Source organism: Sorghum bicolor, chromosome 7, assembly GCF_000003195.3.
Source record: "Sorghum bicolor cultivar BTx623 chromosome 7, Sorghum_bicolor_NCBIv3, whole genome shotgun sequence".
Lineage (NCBI taxonomy): Eukaryota > Viridiplantae > Streptophyta > Magnoliopsida > Poales > Poaceae > Sorghum > Sorghum bicolor.
The window spans coordinates 41,302,464-41,328,983 of NC_012876.2; the positions used below are offsets into that span (position 1 = coordinate 41,302,464).

Below are 26,520 nucleotides of genomic sequence, written 5' to 3' on the forward strand. Positions count from 1 at the left end.
CGTAGTTTATCAGCGGGCGTAGCCTTCATCTCTGAACCAAACTTGAGCGCAGGAACGAGACCATCTAATCCTTCTATTCTCCTTAGTTATCGTCATAGACCACGTTCAAAACCTGCTAAACAATTTTCAGTACGATTTGTACTGGCCACTGGCTCCCACCCTATGTCTTTGCGTAAGCTTTGTGGTAAGTGGAATGCAAAAGGGTAGATCAAGAGGCCTATATATATGGCTGTAGTTTTTCCTATGCAAGTTCATCAATATTTTATAATAATAATTCATCAAGTTTTATTCCATCTCATCCACCCATCCATCCATCCATCCCATCACACACATCTCACCACACTCTCACTCTCTAGGCGGCAAGTACGACTCCCGCTCGTGCCTTGCCTCAACGGCCAACGCCGGATCCAACACAAACCTAGGGGAAGATAGAAGGGACTCCTCTCACTAGTCAAGCGAAGCGGAACATAGGAAAGGTCCATAGCCGAGAAAACGGCATATGTATCCATCGATCAACCAAACTCTGCAGAGGTTTACACTAACCACAAGATCACCATCATCGACGAACCGGCTCGTCTAGGCTGATACCGGGCTGCCTTCCAACTAAATACGATGCCACCCTACCACTCAGGACTGGGGCCATACCGGAGTACCACCGGCATGCTGAGACTGTGCGGCGTAGTACCGGGCCCCCAAAGGTCACTACGCTGTCTTAGGAGGGTGTGGGTCCTCATGCCCGTACCTCCCTACACTATCCGCTATCAACCTAGTAGTAGTGGCACCGCACTAGCTGGTCGTACATCCGTCCCGCACCATAATAAGGCGAGTGGCGTGTAAGGCTTCCTACGAACCGGTTCTCAGAACATCTCAGTCCTTAGGGTAACCGAACAGGACATCTTCACGAGGGGCCAGCCGATGCCCCTCTCGACGGGACACCCGGCTACCCCGTGCTAAACAGCACCTCCTATCCCGGTGCTTCGTCCCACGAAGACACTCCACTCCGGGACCTCTCCCTGTCACATGTACCCGCCACAGGTACCTCTCGTGGAGAACGCCCAGGTAGCATTCCCCGGCAAGACTTGTCCCAAGACTCGTCGTAAATCCTGCTCGGTCGACTCGACCCTCACCACACACCCAAGACACACGCCAAGATCTCCCCAAGTCCATTATCCATTTCTTAACCAGTTATCGGCACCACGTGCCTTATCCACTCACATCCAATCCTCCACAATGCATCACATCACAGATATAATGCGTAGTAGAAGCAGTAGCAAGTAGTATGCAAGCGTATAACCTAACAGCGGGTGTGCGAGGGTTATAGGTTGCAACAAGGCAATGGCTCACAAGCATTTCTACCATGCAACCTATCTCAATTCATTTGCAAAAAAGTAAAGCACTAGCATCTACAATATTGCATGTCTAATAGGATTCTACGAGGTTGGGTGGGACGTGGCACCTGTTGAGTGACATTTCCAAGATCCTCAGTGCACTTGTAGTTGTACTCATCCAAGGTCTTTCCTCTATCTGCATGTCCTTCCTTCAACGGGTCCTGATCCGATCAACGCTAACCCGAAGCAACTACCTCGTAAGCGACAAACAAGACGAAACAATCAAACCACTAGACCGACCTAAAAAGACTGCGAAAAGAGGCGATAGAACACCGAAGAACATCTACACTAAAAGAGCACCGAAGGAATAATGACTTAGCCCTCTCGGCGGATATCCGATCCCTGGGCTAAAAGAATTAGGAATGGTTGTTCACTAAGTACAAGCCAGAGTCTTCGCCTAGCCGTTACTTCCCGGGTCGATCGTGTCGACCTGTATGGCTTCAATAGCAAAGGCGTAAACTCTATCTCATTCTAAGTAAACACCATGGCTTACAAACTTTCGATCCAAGCATCATAGAGATTGACGAGAACCAAACGGTTGTAAGCACAAGAAACTCTGATCTCTCTCAACCCGTACGCCGTTATGATTGACGAGAGTCAAGAGAAGGTGGAACGAAGAGAGAAGAAAAGGGGAGTGGTCTACTCCTTCCAATCCACTCGCCATGGTAAGAGACGGGGGATTAGAAAGAGTGACACACAAAGAACATGAGTACTCAAACCACTTGTAGGGTACCACAACCTAGGTGCACTAAATGCACTATGTCATCACTAAGGTTCTTTGTGGTGCGGTTGTCACCACAAGAACCAAAGAAATGCTACGATCGATATAGGTACAAGCATACAAGAGTTTAAGCACGAAGAACCAAAAAGGCGGGAAAAGACACGAGATTCACCTTCCTTTGATCCGCTCGCCATAGCAACGGCGGGAATCGCGGGATTGGAAACAAAACATCAAACAAGCAAAAAGGGGCTTAATCCACATCTTACTGGATCGACGGGATTGAGAACAAGGGAGAAGAAGAACAAATCACACTCTTTCAACCAACTCACCATGGGATAACGACAGTTGGAGAAATAAACGCGACCCCACGAACTACACCAACTCATATCATTTCGTGACCTAGGTGCTTCTGAATCGGCACAAGGTCATTTCTATAGTTCCTGGTAATGCGGTTGTCACCGTGGGAACTACGGAAATGCCCGAGTCTAGGTGGCATAGGCATACGAGACAGATACAAACAAGATAAACATGCGAGAGAATGGGGTAAAGCCCGATGGTCATGGCGAGGCGACTCGCGACCATGAGCTCCACCTATCGAGTTGGCTTCCGACTGTTCCGCATAGGTTGTTCCTAATCTGTATCCCACTAGACTAGATCACAGAGGACTCGTAGGTGCGGGTAAGAACCGCGTCGTTATGAATATCGAGTCCGCAATGATCAAACCCTAGGGACGGGGATAAGAGCTATCAAGCGTAGCATGACGAAGTCAACTAAACACGGGGAAACGAGTTACGCTCAGCATCATGATCACGGCAGGATGACCCCACGATCGAGATGGTCAAGCGCGCTACCACTTCCCCGACCGGCTCGAAGGCCCGGTCCTCAAGAAAATAACAAAAAGAAGAACACGACAACACGAGAGAAGGGGTCATGTTCGGCGTCACGATCATGGCGAGACAAGCTCGCGATCGTAGCGTTCAAACACATCGCTCTCTCAACCGGCTCGACGGCATAGTCCACAACTACAAGAGCCACACACGCACAAACCGCAAGAACCATAACTTGACAAACGACCAAACAACAACACCAACACGACGATAACTCGGAGTAGCACATTTCCATAGCACGAGAGATAGACAGAGTAGACCGGCGCGAAGGCACGGCACAGGCATAGAATAAATAATTCATGTATCGACAAGTATGCACAAGGATAGATGATAACAAGGTAAAGGTTTTTGTCGACAGAGATTCAAAAGGTTCGACCTTGCAGTTGACGGGCTTCGGGTCACGATCGTGGCGGTTCGGTGATGAACGACGCGAGGACGAGGTAGCAGGGTGACCGTGGTCACCGCGTCCAGCGTCGCACGGACAGGGTGACGACATCGCGGCCACCACGCTGCTGCCGGGGTGGCTGCGCGACGCGTGTGGTCGGGGCGAGGTCGGTGTCGCTGCCCTGCTGCTGCTCGGCGTCGCGACTGCTCGTACGCGTCCCACGGCTTGGCGCAGAGGGCGTCGTGGCGAGGTGGGGCGCTGGGTGAGGGCGACACGGTGTCGGGGTCGCGGTGTCGAGGTCGCCGGGCGAGGGCTCCGAGGGCGTGACCGCGGTCCAGGTCGGCCAGCGTCGAGGTGGGCATAGCTCGGCCTTGGCGGTGAGGTGCTCGGCGAAGAAGGGGTCCGCGACTCCTGGCGAGGTCCGGGACACGGGCGTGGCCTGCTGCTGCCCGCGGGCGTCGTCGTGGCAGCACGGCGAGTGGACGAGGAGCTCGCGATGAAGGGGGGGGGGGGTTGGCGCCCGGCGAGGTCGGTGGGCGTCGCGGCGAGGTGGCGAAGGCGTCGTGGCCGGTGTCGCAGAGTGGCCGCGGCAACTCCCGCGGTGGCGAGGCGTCGGGGCAGGGGCATTGCCGGCCGCGACGGCTGTGACACGGCGAGCTCGGCGGTGGCGCGGCTGCTCGACTTGGCGAGGACGACACGGGGGCGAGGCTTGACGGAGCGGCGGCGGCTGGGAATGGAGCAGAGAGCGGCGGCGGCCATGGCTTTTATAGGCGCGCGTGGCTAGGGCATAGAGGGCTACAGCGGCTCCTGGGCGTCCGTGCCTCGGAGAGGACACGCGGCGCTCATCGGCGTCCGTGCCACGGAGGCAGAGGCGGCGCGGGCGCTCTCCAGGAGGCGAGGGGCGGCTGGGTGCTGGGGTGCGCGCCCCCTGCTCGCTAGGGTTGGGCTGGGGTGCTGGCTGCTGGGCTTGGTGGGCCGCGCGGCTGCGCAACCGAGCTGGGCCGTGGGTCGCCTGCTGGGCCGAGGCAAAGAGGGGGTAGGGAGCAGGCCAGCTGGGCCGTGGCTGCTGCGCGGGCCAGAATGAGAGGGAGAAAGAATGGGCCAGAGCAAGGGGAGGGAGGAGGAGAGCTAGCTGGGCCGCGTCTGCACTAAGCAGGGAAGGAAAGGAGGGAGGTGGGCTGACGTTGCGGGTTGGGCCAGCAGGAAGAGAGAAGAATGGGGAGAAGAAGAGGGATTCGGCCCAAAAGAATAGAAGAGGGTTTCCCATTTTTGATTAACCACAACGGAATGAAAACAAAAGAATTGGAGAAAGATTCAGGAAGAGATCGGATAAAATCCAACGGAATTTTGAGACGAGATCAAAGAGGAAGGGAGGTTTGAGAAGGGAACTTCGAGGAGAGTTCGGAAAGATTTCAAAGAAGTTGAGAAGGGATCTACTTTGCCTGGGAGATAGGCTCAGCGAAGATTCGGGAAAACTTTGCTACGGATTTGTGCACTCCAAAAGAAACTCAAAACCCTAAACATGACCCAACTCAAGACGACTCACGAATAAGAGCACTCGTCTACAAACAAATCTACATGTATGCTACGATTTGTTAGCAGGTTAGGATCGAATTAGACCTAAAAACTATATGCTTCACACGATTACAGGAAAAATTTTAAAAAGTTCGTATTTTTGGTTTACGTAAAAATCCGGGATGTTACAATGTCTCATATGCAATGAGCTCTTCCATCATCATATAATCGCCTATGGACTAATCTCCTGTGTATCTCACATAAACACTATTAGTCCACCTAAGTTGTCACTCAATTACCAAAACCAAACAAGGACCTTTCAATCTCCATGTCGTCTCGCTAGCTGATCTGCTCGGTCGTCGTCATTCCAGGTTCTCTACCTTCCCCTCCCCGAGCCATGGATCTTCCTTTGGAGTTGGTGAAGAAACTAGACTTCTCCCATGGGAAGAAGTTTAGAAAGAAATTCTCCATCTGTTTGGTTCTTTCGTGCACCACACCTCGCTTCTCCTTCTGGTTCATTTTTTCTGCTGGACGCTTTTCGTCGTTTCACCTTTTGTTTGGATGAAAACTCAGTTGCATTTGCTTTAGCCTCCTGCCTTGGTGGTGCACCGGTAGGTTTTCATGTTAAGTTTCAAAGTGAAAGACATTTTTGATTCTCAGTGGCCAACAAATAAGTGGGATTTCATGTCTATGCCCTACGAAGGTTCATTGGTGAACATTTTGATGTTTATTTTCATCTTTGGCGTGATGGTACACCAAATTGGGAAAGAGAAAATAGGCTCTGGGAATTGGAACAAGCAAAAGAGTGGACCGAGGTTCTGACTAAGAGGGCGAAACGCCAATCAAAGTCTAGCAAAATAGTTAACTTTGCTAAAAATCCAATTTTCATTCCTCGAAGTTTGTATACTTCGAGTTGTCCAGATGATTCAGTTAAACCTCAACCATCAAGTGTCCTGCGATTTGGTGCTTTTTCTGTTCAAATTCAAGGTGATTCGGTTCATAATGAATCTATAACATTGCATAAACAAGTGTTTGATTCCTCCCGAGAACAGTTTGTCGTTCATGGCAGTTCTGCAGGATCATCGATCCATTCAAATTTGAATTCAAATTGTGCTTTGATTAAGGATGCAATATCTATAGGATCAGATCCTAATTTCTTGCATGCCATGCATGGAGTCTATTTCAACTGTTTGGAAAGCGGTCATCTGGCTAAGTCGTGTAGACTCCCGGTACAATGCAAAAATTGCTACAACTTTAGCCATCTGTCACGTTGGTGTTTGACTCGTACTCGAGCCAAGCTTGTCCGGAGGCCCAAATCTCCCGCAGAACCTAAAAGCACAGTAGAGCCCAAGTCCATAGCTGGTCAGCTTTCTAAAGCAAAGACAACAAAAACCGCCAATGATTACGGACAACTGCATACCCCTTCACCTTTGTTCTCGGGGCTTCCAACCAAAACCACCGAGCTTGCTACAGTACAATCCAATCTGCTAACTTCGTCATCTTCGCTGACTTAGAGTTCGGAGTTAAGTGAGGACATGGCAAACTTTGCTGTCGATCCGGAGCCGTACGCGCCTGCTAGCTTTGACATTGAGCACTAGGTTCGTCCAGCGCGTGGTCGCTTGATCATCGCTGGAAATCCGCTGAGGCGACATGAGGCCTTCGCCATTGCTTCAATCGTGACAGCATCTCAAGTCTAGAATCTACAGCAGCTTCATCAGTTGATTGACATGGTAATAAATTACTTTGAGGGTCCTCGCCATGTGCGCATTGAGTCTGCTTGCCCATCACCTCTAGGGTTATGCCTGTTGGAGTTTCATTCATCACTAACTAGGCAGTCTATGATAAATCTGAATCCACATTTTCTGCCTGATGGTAGAGAAATTCGTCTAGTTGAGCATGACAATGTAATTAACCTTAGGTCTACTCCGTTCTCTAGAATAGCTTGGGTTATGTTTGTGTTTCCTCTTGGACTTCCAATCACAACATTACGTTGAGCAAGCTGTTAATCTATTTGGCACCGTTGTTAGTTGGACCAGTAATGCTAGATGCAGATCAAGAATTTTAGTAAAGTGTGCTGTACTGCATCCAAGCAAAATTCCCAGAAGCCTGTTATTGTGCAAACCAGCTACCTTGGGTGCTGCAGGACAATCTTGGGCTATACCTGTGTTCGTGCTAAATACCTAGAACAATGAGTTGATCCCAGGGGATGAAGATCTAGTTCCTGATGATGGTATCCCTCACCCTCTCCCTGGGGATCAACATCTTCATCCACATGAGTTTTTTGAGGCTGTTTAGGATTTGGATGATATTCATCAAGCAAACCTGGATGAAGGATGGGTGCCTCCACTGGCTCCTAATGCTACAGCTGCAGCTAATCTGAACGCTTGGCCACATGAACCAGTATAGGGTGAACAAGAGGATCCCAATGCTTGGCCAGCATGGCCAGAACAAAATGCAGTAGTTGGTGAGAATGAAATTCAGCAAATGGAAAACCTAACTGATCAATTGGTCTAGGAGGCAATGCTACAAATGCCAAATGCTAATCAAGTTTTAGAGTCAGTGAGTTCTGAAGTGTTAGATTTTAGGGCACAAGGTCTTCCAGGCAGGCTAGAGCTTCCCTTGGTGCAAAATCATCATGATTTAATGCCTCTTATCAATGATGGTTTAGATAAAGAGAGTGACTATGCTATCTTTTAGATTGCTAAAATCATGAACATGCATCAAGAGTTTGGTCCATCACCCTCTGCACAGATGATCCTAGAAGACATACTGTATATCGACATGCTCCATCAACATACCCTGTACCTACCGAGGCCTTTGTTTCTGGGTTTAGGGCAGTTCCCCTCCTTGCAACTTCTTGATAGACTACAGGGTAAACAACCTCTCATTCAAAATGAGGATATTCAAAGCCAAGATATTTGGGCAAGACAGTTGGATCACTATGGATCCAACTTTTGGGAAGCCTCTTCTTCAACTAATCCAATGCCACCGAGAAGGTTAATTAGAGTGGATCATATCAACAACCTTGTTCCTCAACCACTAGCTATTTTGCCTCCCCCTGACTTTTCTAGGGCTTTGGAGGGAGTTGAAGTTAATTCAAATGCTGATGGGCCATCTGTTGCACAACAAGTCGCCATTAATGATTCAATCATAGTTGGGTAGACTTCTCCTACAGACAGTATTATTGGGCCAGGCCCTGTACCACAGCCTGTGAATGTGCAAACCTTAGATGGTTGGTTTGGGTGCTCTCTGATTGGGCCTGCTAATGACCTAGCCATGACAGGCCCCTCAGTTGGGTTGATTGATTCATTGTCACCTGAAACAGTTGATGCCTTCAACTCTACAGTTACTCAAGTTAAGCATGATGAACAGCTGCTGGTCTCATTTCAGCAATTAGATCAAGAAGATAGGAATTTGTTTTTGGAGGTTTATTCTGGTGACTCTTTTACACTGTCTCTGTAGAAACAAGCCCTTCTGAATTTTTCTTTGGGAGAAAAGCAATCAGAGGTTCACTCTGTAATTCAGTTAGATGATTCAATACAGCTTGTTGTTAAATTCGTAATGCATCGCGGTTCATAGATCGGGAACATTTCTTTACATTTAATCAATAATAATATGTACATCAACATGCCCTAAATAAGATCTACAGTACAAACAAAAACGGAAACGGTAAATAGACTAGACCGTCGCTGGGAGCCGGAGCCGCCGTAGATCCGCTGGCGTTCGCCGTGGCGTCGTTCGCTGGTGAAGCCATCGGATCTGCGTCGGGGACGTTCCTTGTCGTGGCGGCGCGGACGTCGGGGTGGCGTTGTCGGCGTCGGTGGTGCTTCCCGTCGCTGGCAGCGCCCCTCTCAGATCGGATTAGGGTTTAGGATGTCGGTGGGGGAAAAGGCTGCGCGGTGAACCTCGTACCTCGAGCTCCAGCCCCCCACCTTCCTTTATAGCGCTGTGCGATGGGGGCCCACCAACCATGTTGGGTTGGGTGCCCCCGATCAGGGCGCGAGAACAAGGCCCAGAAGGCCTTTGGGCCCATCTGGAAAGGAGATCAACTAACATTCTCCCTCTTGATCTCTCATTATTTCTTCGTTCTTCATTTTCGTATTCAAACCTTTAATTCATATTTTTCTTGTTTCTTTCCTATTCCATTATAGATCAACGCATAGAACTGTTTCATCGTCACATCAATTAATGCCGTTGGACTAGCAGCTACAATACACCTTTCTGTATGGAACAAATTCTCCTTGGGCCCTTCGTATGTTCGGGACTCATAGGCTTTCCCTTAAACCCGTGCCGGCTACGTGTTCTCTGAACACGTTGGGTGGTAAGCCCTTTGTGAGCAGATCCGCGAGCATTCTTTCTATACTTATGTGCTCAAGATTTATGATATGATCCCGAACTTTATCTTTCACAACATAGTATTTTATGTCAATGTGTTTGGCAGCACCACTTGACCTATTGTTGTGAGCATACTGTATCGCTGGGTTGTTATCACAATACAACCTCATAGGTTCATTTATGCTATCAATTACTTTCAATCCGGGTATAAATTTCTTTAGCCAGTTCACCTGCCCTGTTGCCTCATAACATGCTACAAACTCGGCATACATTGTCGAGGATGCAATTACAGTTTGTTTGGAGCTTTTCCACGATATCGCTCCTCCAGCGAGAGTAAATATATATCCTGACGTGGATTTTCTTTCATCTCCCGCATAATCAGAATCTGAATACCCCTCTATCTGCAGGGAATCAGATCTTCTATATGTCAACATGAGGCCTTTCGTACCCTGCAAATAACGCAGGACTTTCTTTACCAATTTCCAATGTCCAAATCCTGGATTCTTTTGATATCTGCCAAGTAACCCGGTAACATAAGCTAAGTCAGGGCCTGTACACACTTGAGCATATTGTAAACTTCCAACTGCTGAAGCATACGGTACCGCTTTCATTTGGTTAATTTCATATTCATTTTTGGGACACTGATGTTCCCCAAATCTATCGCCCTTGACTATAGGAGCAGGTGAGGGACTGCACGCATGCATACTAAATTTCTTTAGAACCTTTTCTATGTATGCCTTTTGCGATAATCCTAGAACCCCTTTTCTTCTATCTCGGTGAATCTCTATTCCCAAAACGAATGAGGCCTCACCGAGATCTTTCATATCAAAATTTGAGGACAAAAATTTCTTTGTTTCCATCAATAGGTTCATATCACTACTAGCAAGTAGAATATCGTCCACATACAAAATCAAGAATATATACTTTCCATTCTTAAATTTTGCATAGACGCAGTTGTCCTCAACATTTTCTTTAAACCCAAATCGTTTTATCATTTCATCAAACTTCAAGTACCACTATCTTGAAGCTTGTTTCAATCCATATATTGATTTCTTTAGGTGGCATCCCATATTTTCTTTTCCTTCTACGACAAAACCTTTCGGTTGTGCCATATAAACATTTTCCTCCAAATCCCCGTTAAGGAATGCCGTCTTTACATCCATTTGATGTAATTCTAAATCATAGTGGGCTACAAGTGCCATTATAATTCTGAAGGAATCTTTACATGAGACTGGAGAAAAGGTCTCATTGTAATCAATCCCTTCTCTTTGCGTAAAGCCTTTCGCCACGAGTCGCGCTTTAAATCTTTCAACATTCCCTTGGGAGTCATATTTTGTCTTGTAGACCCATTTACAGCCTACTGTTTTGGCTCCTTTAGGAATTTCTTGTAAGTCCCAAACTTTATTGGCACTCATTGATTTCATTTCATCTTCCATGGCCTTAAGCCACTTTGATGAGTGATCGCTTCTCATGGCTTCTTCAAATGAGGTGGGATCATTCCCCATGTGAAATTCTTCTGTTTCATAAATTTCATAGTCATCAGAAATATGTGACCTTCTTATTCTTTGAGACCTTCTAGGGACCTCTAGCACTTGTTCCACAATGGGCTGTGGTTGTTCTTCCTCATGAATGACAATTGGTTCTATATGTTCCTGAATTACAGGTTCCTCAGGTTCATTTATTGTCACCATAGGAGAACTAACGACAGGTGTTGGCACAACAGTGGCTTGCACTGTCGGTGCAGCAACAGCAGCAACAGGTAGTGTAAAAAATGGTTCTTCATCTATTGGAGTGGGCACGAATACCCGCTTCTCCTCTAGACTGATTTCTCTTGCTACCTTGCTCCCCCTGATCATGTCATCCTCCAAGAAGACAGCGTGTCTAGTTTCTACAATCTTCGTATGTCTGTTAGGACAATAGAAGTGATATCCTTTCGATCTTTCTGGATAGCCAATAAAATGGCAGCTTACTGTCTTGGGATCTAGTTTTCCTATGTTTGGGTTAAACACTTTTGCCTCAGCTGGACAGCCCCACACATGCAAATGGTTAAGTGAGGGTTCTCTTCCTGTCCACAATTCATATGGTGTTTTAGGCACCGATTTACTTGGTACTCGATTAAGTATATAAATGGCGGTTTTCAATGCCTCCATCCATAAACTAATCGGTAGTGTGGAGTAACTTATCATGCTTCTCACCATATCCATTAAGGTACGGTTACGTCTTTTAGCCACTCCATTCTGCTGAGGCTCCCCCGGTGTGGAGTACTGAGCGACTATGCCATTTTCCTGTAGAAACCTTGCAAAAGGTCTAGGAACTTGGCCATAAGGGGTATGTCGCCCATAGTACTCTCCACCTCGGTCGGATCGTACTATCTTAATTTTCTTGTTGTGTTGATTTTCAACTTCTGCTTTAAATATTTTGAATTTATCCAATGCTTCTGATCTTTCTTTAATTGGATAAATGTAGCCAAAACGAGAGTAATCGTCTGTGAAAGTTATGAACGAATCAAAACCATCCACGCTTTTCACAGGAAAAGGTCCACATATGTCGGTGTGGATTAATTCTAAAGTTCCTATACTTCGTTTGGCGTCTTTCTTAATTTTCTTGACATACTTTCCTTTAATGCAATCAACACATTGTTCTAAATCGGAAAATTCTAAATGCAGAAGGATTGATTCTTTTACTAATCGTTCTATTCTCCCCCTCGAAATATGGCCTAAGCGACAATGCCATAATTTCGAAGAGGTATTTTCAGCTCTCTTCCGCTTCTTGTTACATTTGTAGACGGGAAATCATTCATATTCTCATCACATACATCATTCACATTATCAGCAAGAGATAATAAATAAAGTTTGTCTTGTCGGAAGGCAAGACCAATACATTCATCATTATCAAGTATCTTACATTTGCCATCACCAAAATGGCAATCAATTCGATCATCATCAAGTTTCGAGACACTTATTAAATTTTGACGCAAAAAGGGAACATAAAGTACTTCTTTAAGTTTAAGTACAAAACCATTATGCAATTCTAAAAATAAATCTCCATTGGCTTCAACATTGGCTTGCACTCCATTTGCAACTTTAATTGTTCTTTCTCCTCTTTGCAAGGTTCTCGTCCCACTTAATCCCTCTTTTCATCAGAGACTTCAGGAAGTCTAGACAATCCCTCTTGTAGTGGCCTCGCTTGAAACAGTACTTGCACTGATCCATTTCAGCTGAGCCATAGGGGTTGTGTGGCTGGTTCTGCTGGTTCTGTTGGTTCTGCTGGTTCTCTGGGTTCTGGGTTTCTTTCCCTGTTGTTTGGAGGGGAAAGACTGATTCCACTGAGGTTTCCCTTGTGGTTTCTTGCCATTGAAGTTCTTCTTTTGTTGTCTCTCACAAAGTGAGCAGAGTCACCTTGTGAGGACTTCAATCTTTCCTCCTCCTGAGCGCACATAGCCATGAGCGTTTCTAAATTCCACTTTTCAGGCTGAATGTTGTAGTTCACAACAAATGCCTCATATTCTTTTGGCAGAGAAGCAAAAATCAAATGAATTAATAATTCATCCTCCTTCAAGTTCATTTCCTTAAGCTTAGATGCCGTGGCATTCATTTTCAGGATGTGCTCTTTTATGCCACCGCCAGTGTATTTTTCAGTGACTAGTTGCTTGATCAGCGAATTAGCTTTGGCCTTGGTAGACCCAGTAAACTGATTCTTCACATGTTCAAGGTATTCTTTGGCGGTCACACATTCAGGGATCAAACCCCATATTGATTCTTCTATAGTGGCTCTTGCCACCAGCAGACACTTGCGGTTGGACTGAACCCAACGCCTATGATCAATATCATATTTCATTCGTATGTCTGCATGATCACGCTTTCGAGTAGCGAAATCAGCATCAGATTCATTTTCATGCCTCACCGGTTCCTCTGGAACAATGGGACACGGTGAGGTAGTGGCGTAGTCAATCTCATTCAACGCAAGCTCCAATTCATATTTCTCCCGCCACACACGATGGTTGGTGCCATTGAGGAGCGGGATGTTCGCTATGTTCACATTGCTTTTGACTCCTAAAATTACATCACAGTGGGTGAGAAAATATTATTTGAATTAAAATATACATATATTCATTAATGCAATAATTTTACATCACCGTTGGGCAGAAATAAAATTAATGCATAATTCTGTAATATTGATATTATCAACTTTGGTCAGAAAATAACAATATTACAATATCATCAAAATTTATCAAAAATTAAATTCTCCCGTTGGTTCAAATTTAATAATGAAAAATAACATGAAGTACGCAGCGGAAAAATTCATAAAATAAATTCTATTTCCTTTTCCAGAAACACTTTTCTTTATTCTCTAAACAAATTATCTCGTTGGTTCAAATTTGAGTAGAGACAAAATTCAAAAATTATCAAAAAATTCATCAAGAATGAACTTCTGGAAAAAAATGAATTCTTTACTTGTATTGTCATTCGGCCCAGCGAGCTGCCGCTCCCTGCTGTCCAGCTTACGCAGCGGCAGCAGCCCTCCCTCTTTTTTTTTTTGCTGTTTCATTTTTCATTTGTTTCTCTGGGCTGGCGCTAGGAGGAATTGCGGCCCAGCACACGCAGCAGCAGTTTTCATTGGCTGACCCAATTAGAAACCGGCTCACACAGCAAAATTTGGCCCGCGGCCAGCCTGCCCTGCGCTGCTCCCGTGTCCCAGGCCGCAACCTGGGCCTGGGCCGGGATTTGCCGAACCCACCTGGGCCAAATCTAGCCCAAGTGAGTGCTGGGTGATCTCAGCCATTCATTCCGATCCAACGGCTGGGAGAGAAATTCGGGAAAATAAAACCCCAGCAGCCGGCCTCAACCCTAACTCTAACTTCATTTCTTTTCTCACTTCTTTCTAGCAGCAAACGGCGGGCAGCTCGCCAGGAGGCCACTGGCCTCGGTGAAGCCTCTCGGTTCCTGGTGGCCAACGGTAGCCACTGCTGCCTTTTCTTTTTTTCTTTTTTTTTGCAATTTCTTTTCCATATCTTTTATCTCCTAGCAGAAACTGCTAGCCGGCCAGATCAGTGGCCGTCCCTTTTTTTTGTGGTTTCTTTCTCCACACAGCCGCGACAGCACAGGGAGGCGGCGCCGCCGCCGGGGCCCTTGGCCGGTGCGCGCGTCCACCCGAGGGTTGGGCGCGCCGCCGTCCAGCGGTCCCGTGACGGTGCCCGGCCGGCACGCGAGCCCGTGACGGTGCCCGGCCGGTACGCGAGTTGAGTTCTTTGTTTCTTCTTTGGGTTAGGATTTCGTTCTTGATTCGTTTTCCTCGATTCAGATCGAGTTTTATTTTGTTTCATTTCTTCCCGATCTTAGATCTATTGATTTCGCAACCAGGCACTGATACCATTGTTAAATTCGTAATGCATCGCGGTTCATAGATCGGGAACATTTCTTTACATTTAATCAATAATAATATGTACATCAACATGCCCAAAATAAAATCTACAGTACAAACAAAAACGGAAACGGTAAATAGACTAGACCGTCGCTGGGAGCCGGAGCCGCCGTAGATCTGCTGGCGTTCGCCGTGGCGTCGTTCGCTGGTGAAGCCATCGGATCTGCGTCGGGGACGTTCCTTGTCGTGGTGGCGCGGACGTTGGGGTGGCGTTGTCGGCGTGGGTGGTGCTTCCCGTCGCTGGCCGCGCCCCTCTCGGATCGGATTAGGGTTTAGGATGTCGGTGGGGGAAAAGGCTGCGCGGTGAACCTCGTACCTCGAGCTCTAGCCCCCCACCTTCCTTTATAGCGCTGTGCGACGGGGCCCACCAACCATGTAGGGTTGGGCGCCCCCGATCAGGGCGCGAGAACAAGGCCCAAAAGGCCTTTGGGCCCATCTGGAAAGGAGATCAACTAACACTTGTGACTCAACAACCCATCAATCCTATCATTCCTTCTATCGAAAAAATAAAGTCTAGACTTCTATCGAAAAAAGAAAGTCTAGAAAGAGACCCCCATTCACAGCTGTTGATGAGATCCCCAGAAGCACTAGAAGGCACCAACAACAAGGCTTTGTTCACATGGAACTAGATGAAAGATCAAAGCCAAGAAAGCTAGGCAAACATGATACAGACAAACTGAAGAAGAAGCTAGAGAGTGTTATGGAAGAAGCAGCTATAGATGATAACCCACTTCCAATTGGGGTGATGCAGACTATTGCATTTCAATATTGTGAAGTTTCTCCTAAGGATATTTCTTCTGACAAGCTACTCCAGAATGTTCAACATGAAGATACAACTAAAGATAATGCAACAGCTTAACATACAGTGGCCTTGGAGTGTGTTGGCTCATTTTGTGCAAGTTGGCCTTGTCCTTTGTCTTTGTGGGGTGGTGATTGTGTTGCCACTTCTTTACTCCTATTTTATTTTGTTAAATGGATAATAATCGTCTATGGAACCTATTGTGCTGGAATGTTCGTGGCCTGACTGATCCAGGCAAATGGGACAGAATTCATGATAAGTTAGATGAAAGTGCTTGCTCCCTTTTTTGTTTTCAAGAAACAAAGTTAGAAGTTTGTGATTTACAGTTCATGCACAAATTTGCCCCTCGACGCTTTGATTCATTCTTGTTTTCCCCGTCTAATGGTGCATCTGGTGGAATTTTGGTTGGCTGGTCTTCTAGAACTTTTTTAGTGGTCTTAATAGATTCAGAGATTTTTGCTTTGAGGCTTCAAGTCACCTCTGTCCACAATGCTGTAGTTTGGAACCTAATCACAGTTTATGGTCGAACTAGAGAACCTGGGAGGACAAATTTCGTTGCCTAGCTTTACAGCCTTGAAATCCCAGTGGATGAATTATATCTGATCATGGGAGATATTAACTTCTATAGAGCAAGTTCTAATAGAAATTTGCCAGGAGGAAATACAAATGATATGCTTCTTTTCAATGATTTAATTCACCACCTGGGTCTAACTGAACTGCCTATAAAGGGAAGAAGTTTCACTTGGTCAAATATGCAGGACTTGCCCCTATTACAATAGCTAGATTGGTTCTTTACAAGCGTTGCTTGGACCCTAGCCTATCCTAACACTCTGGTGATGCCCCTAGCTAGAAGTGTTTCTGGTCATACTCCTTTAAAGTGCAAATCCAAACACAGATTCCTAAAGCCTCACTCTTTTGATATGAGAATTATTGGCATTATATTCCTGGCTTTATGGAACAAGTTGCCAAGGCTTGGTTCTCATGTTCTCATCTGAACAGTGCTATAAATATGTCTGTTAAGATCAAGGCAACAAAGAAAGTTTTGAAATAGTGGGATGGCTCCAAATCAAATCTCAAAACATTGATAACTCACTGCAACCTAGTCATTGCTTTCTTAGATGACTTAGAAGAACTAAGGCCACTCTTCAATATAGAGAGAAGCTTCAGATTCATCATTCAGAACCATCTACAGAGACTGTTGCACTGTCAGCAAGTTCATTGGAGAAAAAGATATATAGAGAAATTGGTCAAATGGGGGGATGAAAATACCAAATTCTTTCATGCTAGAGCTACTAAGAGATATAGGTTCAATATTATTAAACAAGTCATTGATTCAGATGGGAGAGAAGTTACAGATCATCATGAGAAGGCAGCTTTATTTTTCCAAGAGTTCAGAAACAGGTTGGGCTTCACAGCAAACGCTCAAATGCTTTTTGACCTGTCTCAACTTATGGATCAGCAAGATCTGTGGGACTTGGTGCAACACTTTATAGTAGAAGAAATGGATGCAGTTGCTGCACAACTTCCAATAGATAAAGCCCCTAGACCTGATGGGTTCGACACTTCTTCAAAAAATGTTGGCCTTTAATTAAATTTGATCTATACAGATTATGCTAGGCTTTTTTTATGGAGTAGCTAATTTGTAGAGTATTAATCACTCCTTCATCACTTTGGTCCCCAAAAAGGCCAATCCAGAAAGAGTGGCAGACTTCAGACCTATAGCTCTCTTAAATTCATCAATCAAGTTTGTCACCAAAATCCTAGCTAACAGATTGCAGAAGCACATCCTCAGGGTTATACACAGAAATCAGTATGTGTTTATTCATGGAAGAACAATCCAAAACTGTCTAGGCTAGGCTTTTGAGTACTTACACCAATGTCACACATCTAGGAAGGAAATAATCATCCTAAAATTAGATTTCAAGAAGGCTTTTGATATGGTAGAGCATAGTACCATAATTGAGATTCTGAAAGCTAAAGGCTTTCCAAATAAGTGGTGCACCTGGATCATAAACATTTTAACTTCTACAACCACCTCAGTCCTAGTCAATGGTGTGGCTGGAAAGGAATTTAAATGCAAGAGGGGAGTGAGACATGAGGACCCACTATCTCCTCTTTTGTTTGTGCTCGCAGCTGATCTTTTGCAAAGTATTGTCAATAAAGGCTATTAGCTAGGTCTCTTCCAATTACCAATTCCAAATAGGGATGTCGAGCACTTCCCTATAATTCAGTATGCAGATGAAACTTTGCTCATAATGCAGGTAGATCCCAGACAACTCTTTTGCTTGAAAGCCCTTCTTAATACCTTTGCTTCCTCCATAGGGCTAAAGGTCAATTTCCATAATTCCTGTCTTGTGCCAATCAATGTTCCAGAAGAGAAAGTTCCTTTGTTGACAGTATTGTTTGGGTGTGTGCGAGACCAGTTACCATTCACTTATTTGGGCATACCTCTTGGAACCACAAAACCTCTGGTTAAGGATTATGCTCCACTGATCTGTAGAATTGAAAGGAAATTATCTGCTAGTTCAGTCTTTCTAGCCTACTCAGGAAGATTGCAGTTAATAAATTCAGTCATGTCCTCCTTACCCACCTATTTTATGTGCACCTTGGGATTACCCAAGACAATCATATATCTAATAGATAAGTTTAGAAAGAAATGCCTCTAGAGGGGTAATGATGGAAATGCTAAGGGTTACAACTTGGCTGCCTGGGAAATGGTCTTGGTTCCAAAGAATAAAGGTGGTTAGGGGTAAAGGATTTATTTATTCAGAATGAGGCTCTACTGCTAAAGCATTTGGATAAATTTTATAACAAGCAACAAGTTCCTTGGGTCCAATTAATTTGGTCCACTTATTATGAGCATAAAGTGCCTCACCTATCACCTGCGAAAGGGTCTTTTTGGTGGAAGGATATACTAAAACTACATGATAGGCTAGCTGAACTATCTTTCTGTATATTAGGAATGGGTGACACAGTAGGGCTATGGATGGATACATTCCATGATCAGTGCATTGTAGAAAAATTCCCTAACTTGTTCACATATGTGCTGAATGAGAGTATGTCCTTGAAAATAGCCCTACAACAACCAGATCTATTGAGTCTATCTAGACTATCAATGTCCAGAGTTGCTTACAAATTTAAAGTTTACCGATAGGTCTTCTTCTTCCACTCTTGTGTATCTCTTCATCTTGAGAGATGGAGGTCTTGATGGTTGCGTAATGTCACTTTTGTTCTTTGATTTGGTCAGCAGGTTGAAGTAGAGCTTTAATAGTAGCTGGCAGCATCTTGCTCAGTGTGCTTGTTCACAGAACTTTCACTTGTAGAATTAATAAACTTTGCTTGATGTGTTGTCCTGTTTGCAAAACTAATGTAGAGATCAAGTGCATGGGTTCTGCTGGTGGAAAACACCAATAGAACCAAATCTATTTCTTTATTTATTTTTCTTCATCCTTAGGCACATAAAACAAGATAAAGTTGTGTTACATGATTTATTTATTTATGAGTGGTAAGATCAAAAGATTAAGCATTTAATGTTGCATTTAAGTTCACATGATAGAAAAGAATGAAATTGCTTAACCAAAGGAAGGATTGTCTATCTCTATATAAATTTTCAAAATAAGTATGACTATCATCTTCCCAAGATTGAATATAATATTTTAACTTGTTTGGTTAAGACTGAGATTAAGAGAATGGTGCCATGAACAATTTAAAAGAGCAAAGCATATTGAGTTAATCAATTTAAGTTGTAACTCTAATATGTTTGTGTCTTCACTTATATGCACACCAAGATCAAGAGAAGAGAGTGACCACTTACCTTAGAATATTACCTTCATTATTAGAGCGTGATGGCAGTAACTGATGAAGGGTAAATGGATGGTGGTCCTTCCTCTTGCATCTTGAGTTGTTCATAGACATCTTGTCTCCTCTGTTGCACTCATTCTTTTACCATCTTTTGCTTCTTTAGTCTGTTGACTCTTTTTACTCCAGTAATTATAATGCCTGCAACAGATTAGTGGACAACACATACCCGAAGGAATATACAACTAATGACAAGGGCATTGTTGTAACACAGCTAAGGTTTCTATGCTACAAAAAGGAATTTACTTGAGCATACTTAGCATAGCGCTTTTATTATTCACAATTACTTCTTTCTAAGGGTTTGAATTTATTTTCCCATCTTATGTTTTGATTCTCAAATATAGGCATTATGAATCAGCTCAAACTTAACGTGTGGAGCGATGGGAGCATGAGATGTGGAAGAACTTGGTTGGATCATCCAGAGAAGTTTGACCTTTCTTCCTCATGTCTCAGCTTCTTGACCGCAGAATTGAGAGTGCTTTGATTGTGGAACATGTTTTGTGCACCCTTTTTCTTCTTGGTTACGAGTGAGTTGTATCTTCCTTGTGCAAAATTATTGTGTCTTGTCACACCCAAATTTCAAGAACAAAATAGGATGCATAAAAGACTCATATGTGTCCCAGAAACAGTCGCACACATAAGTAGACAAATCTCAAATGTACCATTGTAGTGTTTATTACATAGCGGAACATAATAAATCACATAGTCTTATACACAATAGTAAGAAATAAGCAACGTTCTCGATGGAAGCTCCACACAGGGACAAACATTGACTGGTTGACTTCAAACCTAATACTCATAGCGATAGTCCTCATTCCAATCATCATCATTAGCATAACCTGGGGTGTTGGGAAATTGCAAGAGTGAGCACATATCGTACTCAACAAGTATAACCAGGTGTTCATGAGGCTCAAATAGCTGACACTGGTTTAACTGCATTTAACTTTTAATAGTGGATAGCATGTTCATAATTTAATAGCAATTGTCAAGGAAGCATAAATAATCCAATAATCACATGATCAGATGTAAGCATAATTAATTCATAGCATAAATGATAATCAAATGAACATAATAACATAACAAGTTCATTATCTTAATGTAGATGTCCCCAAGGCTGATCGTGACCGTGAGCTCGGCTAGTATACTAGTTTTTAACACTCTACAGAGGTTGTACATCTTTACCCATGAGTCATGATTTACCATTTCGCTCGAGGTAGCTAGTCTCTTAACCCCCTTCCTAGGGAGTTTGGCAGGGATCACTATGAAGCCTTTCAAAAGTTCGTCTAACATGTTAGGGCGCAAGGTTTCCTAGGCGAGCAGATATAGATGCCCCCCTTCCAAATGGCACAATGACGCGCAGCACATACATATATGGACAGAGGCTCGCACTATACCCGTGTCGGCAAGCCCCTCTAGCGCCCTAACGGGTAACATCTAACAAGCAAGAAAAGGTCTTCATACTGAGCTAAAGCCAGAGCCATTATAGCGCTCATGGTTGCACTATTATCTCGGGTGATCACGTACAAACAAGATCTCATATAGTTATTTGTCATCTTTTTACGTTCATTGCATAGCTATTAATCATCTACGAGATCATGGATTATATCAAGCACTAGCAAAAATATACCAAATGCATATCAAGTAGGTAACAAGGAATCCAGGTAACAATCATCTATGATTTTGCTAAGGTCGACAAGGTGGAAACATGCATATGATATATGTGTATTTATAAGTGTATAGGTAACAAAGATGATCCCAAATTATACTTGCCTTGATCAAAGCGCTCCTGAGCCTGCTGCTGGTCGTCAAAAGCTTGGTCTTTCTCACCAACGTACGGTTCACCGTCTATTCCGAAACATCAATCAACAACACGCAATCCATTGTAGGCAAGCATACACAAAGCAAATAAGCTATAATTAGAACATTACACCAACAGTGGTAAATCAAATATAAAAGTTTATAAAAAAATATTCTACGCAGCGCTACGATCACACAAACGTAAAGTTCACAAAAATCGGAATTAAAACCTAGAAGTTATGAATTTTCTAAGATTTCCTATAGATAAATAATTAATTAAATGCTACTGCGAAAATAAAAAGTTTCAAAACAGAGAAATAATATTTCTAACATGTAGAGCTCATAAATATGAATCTAACGATATTTGAATGGACAAAAACAGAGTTAAAATGAATATTTTATGAGCAAAATACTGTGAATGGCAATTCTGTAAATATCTGAAAACGCATTCTGAACAGAAGTGACAAGAATACGTTTTCAGAACTGGATAGCGTAAATCACAGGATACGTCTTGGACCACGGGATTAAAAGCGAAGAAATCCAGGGGCTCTTAAGAAAAAATACCACCCCCCCCCCGAAGGGGTATCTTCTAATCGTGGCCTTAGATCTTGGATCCGACGGTTCACAATCCATCAGGGGCGCCAGGCGGCGACCGGCTGAAAGGCTCCGTGCTCCGACGCGGTGGTGGCCATGGGAGCCGTCGTAGAGCTCATCGGAATTCACCAAACACTTGTTTCCGAGCACCAAAACAAAAACCGAGACCATAGGTGCGCAGAGGAGGAAAAGGCGAGCTCACCAAGGCACTTAGCCTGGGCCGGAAGGTAGCAGGGGACTCACGCCGCGATGGGGAACGGAACCGGCCTCGGGATGATCTCGTTTATGGCGGCTAGGGCTCCCGGGGTGCAAATAACAGCAATAGAGGGTCGCGGGGGGGCTTAGGAACTTTATAGGACACGTTATAGCAAGAAACTCCGGGGTTTTCGAGATTGAGAGATTCGGTTGGCTCCACGTGGGGAAAGAAGAACCGGAGTCCGGCTCGGTCACACGGAGGGGAAGGAAAAGGCGCCACGCGGTAGGTCCCACCCATCAGTGAGAGAGGGAGGGGCCCCAGCTGTCGGCCGCAAGGGAGGAAAGGGGAAGGGGCGCGCCTGCAGGGTGACTGGGCCACTCACGGGCCGAGCGCAGGAGGAGAAGGGTGCTGGGCCACGCGCGTCTGGGGAGAATGGGAGAATCTGGCTGGTCCGCGAGAAAAAGAAGTGGGTCGGGGGGGGGGGAGAAGAGGGGAGCTGGGCCTCGGCCAGCAGGCCATCCGGCCGAGGGGGATCCAGGGGGCTTCTCCCCTTTCTCCTTTTTATTTCCTTTTTCAATTCTTTTTCCAAAGGAGTTTTTGAGCAAAGAATAATTAAAATAAAATCAAACAAACAACACCAAAACACTATGCTCCAACATGAATGCATAATCAAGTTCCTATCCCTATATTGAATTTTAATTCCCACAAAATTTATTTATTTACTAATTTAAATGCTCACAAAAATACTTAAATAAATCAAATTAATTCCTAATAATTAAAATCCAAATTTTGGGTGTTACGTGTCTCTCTTCATCTCTAGTGTGAGTTACGTTCATCTTAGGACTTTTCCCAATTTGAATTTAGAAGTTTTCCTGCACGGGTTAGTCCAACAAAATATTTCAATATCTACTACAACATAGTATCGGCTCAAAAATCAACCTAGACACCACGTCTAATTTGATTTAGGAAGACATTTTAACCTAAGCACCACGCTTAATTCAAAAAGCCTTTGAAAGTAAAAATCAACACACCTCTTAGTTCAAGAATCAAACTAAACACCTCGTCTAATTATGACTCAAGAAAACCGTTTAAACTAAGCACAATGCGTTATTCAAAAGGTGTATGAAAATCCTCCAAACCTTAAGGATACTATAGCAAACAAAGGTAACATGAAAGCACTATAGAGATTTACTCAAATAGTGATGAAAGAGCATGATTATTGTTTAGCAAATTGAGCATATCTTAAAAGTAGGGACAACCAAGATAGTATAGCAACATTGCAAGAGATGTATCTATGAGATCATGTCCCCCAATCTTGACTTTTTCAAAAATCAAGATTGGATGTAAGTAACTCAATATTGCATAATGATTGGTTGGACATACCTTGCATTTGTCACTCCTTCGATCTTATTACTCTAATCTTGGAGGGTTAGTGACACGAATACCTGGAGGAATATTTTCATAATTATAATTCTATGCTCAATTAACAAGGGTAGCACAGTAGAAGAACACACATGTCAGAGACTAAACAGTGCTTGTTTTAGGACACTAAGCTTGTCCTTGGGAAACCTTCAAGATGTGGTTTGGCAAAGTGGTTTCCCTTCCAACACGACTCTAAGTGTATTATTCACCACAACAAGATCTACAATATTTATGGTAAACATATGTGTCTATAACCACCCTCTTATTGATTTTATTAATAGGTAGAATAAGGGGGTTGAGGATCTCATGTGTGATAATATTAGAGACTAATTACTCCAGGAGATTTCTCATATGAGCATGGGTCTGATAGGGTTTTTAATGAAATAATTCACATGCTCGACAATATGATCTCCCTTTTCAAACTCCAAGGGTGTCTCTTCATGGTTGTCTATAGGCAATAAGTTTACCTCTATTATTTCAAGCCTATGACATTTATTAGATATTTTATTTTCTAGAATTTCCCATGAATTGATGTCCCTATGGTTGGTCTCTTCTAAAGCTTTTCTAAACTTGGGTGAGTTTTGTTTATAAAAGAAATTGATTTAAGCTCAACATTTGAATTTAGACCAAGTTTAGATGCTTGTTCTAAAACTTCATCTTCTTCCATCTATTCTTTGACAATATCATATGTATTTCTAATATGTTCTATGCATTCCCGCTATTGTTGTTGCTATTCTTGGGTATTCCTATAATTTTCATGACTCCTATTCTTAGGATGTCTTGAGGGATTTTTAGGGTCATTATGAAGCTTAGTAGAAGGAGCATAAAAAGATTTATTGGGGTCAAGGATGGGTTTAGAGATGGGTTCAAAGACATTTAATCTGGGCATAGAAGGGGAGAAGATAGAATTTATTTCTAAGTGGCTTGGCTCTCCTTCTATGGCATCACTTGGCATGCCATCCTTGAATTTTTTCCCAATGTCTTTTTAGGAAGGAAAGGAAGTTGATGATGCTTTTTCCAAGATACTCGTCTAAGAAAATCTCACATGCATTGATTTAGGAGCATCTTAGCTAATTGGAAGTCTAAATCATCGAAGTGGAATTTTAAAGGTTTAGGATTGATAGCTAAATCTTAGGAATGATGTGACTGTATTTTAGTTATCAAGACTTCTGTTTTTAGATGGGACAATAAATCCTTTTCTACTTTTGGGGAGTTCATAAATAGCCAGAGCAACTCTTTTGAGCATAATCTCTTGCTTTTTAAAAGATAAGAAAGGACTCTCGAGAAGATAAATCAAGGGATTCCTTGTAACTCTTGGTAAGACCCAAATATTGAATAAACATGGGCCTAGCAAACCAAGGTCAGGATTAATGATCCCATGATATAATTAAGAAGGGTTTATTATATTATGTAGACATGGGCATAGCTTATAGATAATATGCCAAGGTTTATGCTTTAAGCTTTTGCACATGCCATAAAGACAGGTGTGGAATTTAAATAAATATCCATAAGGATAAACACAAAAATAATGAAGAGACTGGGATAAAAATAGGAAAAGATAAAAGTATAATACAAGATTAAGCTAAACTATGTCAAAATTAGCGAACCGCTTCCCAGCAACGGCACCAAAAATGCTTGTCGGTATAAATTAACTGCACTCCATTTAAATAGATTTAAGTAGGATTATCCGCGAGCGCACAGATATCATACCAGAGTCACATTTTACCTAAATGTTTTAAATATCATATCCACAGGGAACAGTTGTGATGATGACAAACAATTAGGTTAGATCATATCAAGAAAAAGGAAATAGCTAATGCACTCTAGTTCCAACTCCGGTAAACTCGAATAGGAGAAGAATCAGAGTAATCTCCTACCAGGCACCTAAGCCTATGAGTGCTATCAACGGGAAGTGGACTACAGAGGAATCAACGCAGCTATAAAGTCACCTACGCGAACTACCACTGTCCGGCTAATCAGGGGATATCCACAAGTAAACCTAGCCTAGGCACCACGCCTACATTACAAAATACTACTTCAACCAAGTAATGACCAAGATAAAAGCACTCAATATGAGTTGTGAACCGAAGAACAAATAAGAAGAAGTTGCTTACTTAAATCAGAAGGGTAAGCATAAAAGTACCTCAGAACGCAGCTCCGGGTGAGGGAGCGCCGACATGCTGGAACTTCTCTAGAATCTCTACTCCTCTACTTAATCTCTGTAATCTCTAAACAAGACTAGATCTAGAAGAACTAGTCTCTCCTAATTGCTACATCTAGATGAACTAGAACTAGATGAACCAGAACTAGAACAACTAGAGGGACACTGACCCTAATTATGTAGAGAATATGAAGCATTGGGGTGTAGAATGCCTCTTGGGGGGAGCCTTGGGCGTCATTATATAGGCCAAGGTGGAGTAGGGGGCAAGGAATCGCCACATCAGCGATCCGCGTCTTCATCTTGTGTGCACCGTAGGATCAAACCAACTTAAAATCAACGGAGGGATACTTTGCTTGGCTTCCAAGGAGGCGTGGGAGGAAGACTCCAGAAGGCGGCGGCCATCGGGCAAACTAGGGCGCCGACCGGCCCCAGTGTGGGGCCGGCCAGCCCCACCTTTCCTCCTCCGTGGCTCTCGTTCCTTCGGATGTCTTCTAGACCCTTCTCGAGTATTCTCGTGATGTTTTCCGGTGCGGATGAGTTTCATGGTAAATATGCACTAGAATCCCTCTTTTCATCTCTCTGTGAAATAAACCCTAGAAAATACAGAATATGAAAAACTCGTGGAAATTGTTAGTTTAAACTCTATACTAGTGTGTATTCATGTTCTCCTTCTGGTTTAATGTTGTAATAAAAGTTGACGTTATCGAGCATCAACAACCATATCGAACTACTAGGGTTGCTCCTGGAAATGCTTATTTCTAGAAAACTTTGGAAGGAGAAGAATATTCTAGAGCTGTTAATGGAAAGTATTTTAAGAAATAATACCCTAGCATTTCAGTTGATTTGCTTTAGTTGGTCAAGCCATACAGAGGGATGTTTGAGAGCCGATACACCAAGTATCACATTTAGCATAAAAATTTGGAGTGATAAGTAATCAGAATATAGTTGATACAGTGAGTATTGCCTTTAGTTCAAAAATTAAGGATTGTGGCAGTTAAAGGAAATTGATGCAGTGAGTATCATCTTTAGGGTTCAGAGTTA

At 43.7% G+C, this 26,520-nt stretch overlaps 1 protein-coding gene across 1 annotated transcript; it reads right to left on the reverse strand.

Annotated features, from left to right (window-relative positions):
- Nucleotides 3,455-4,648, reverse strand: LOC110437262 (serine/arginine repetitive matrix protein 1-like). The gene has a single exon (XM_021465646.1). It carries the CDS (start codon nt 4,646-4,648, stop codon nt 3,455-3,457), a length of 1,194 nt encoding a protein of 397 aa, XP_021321321.1.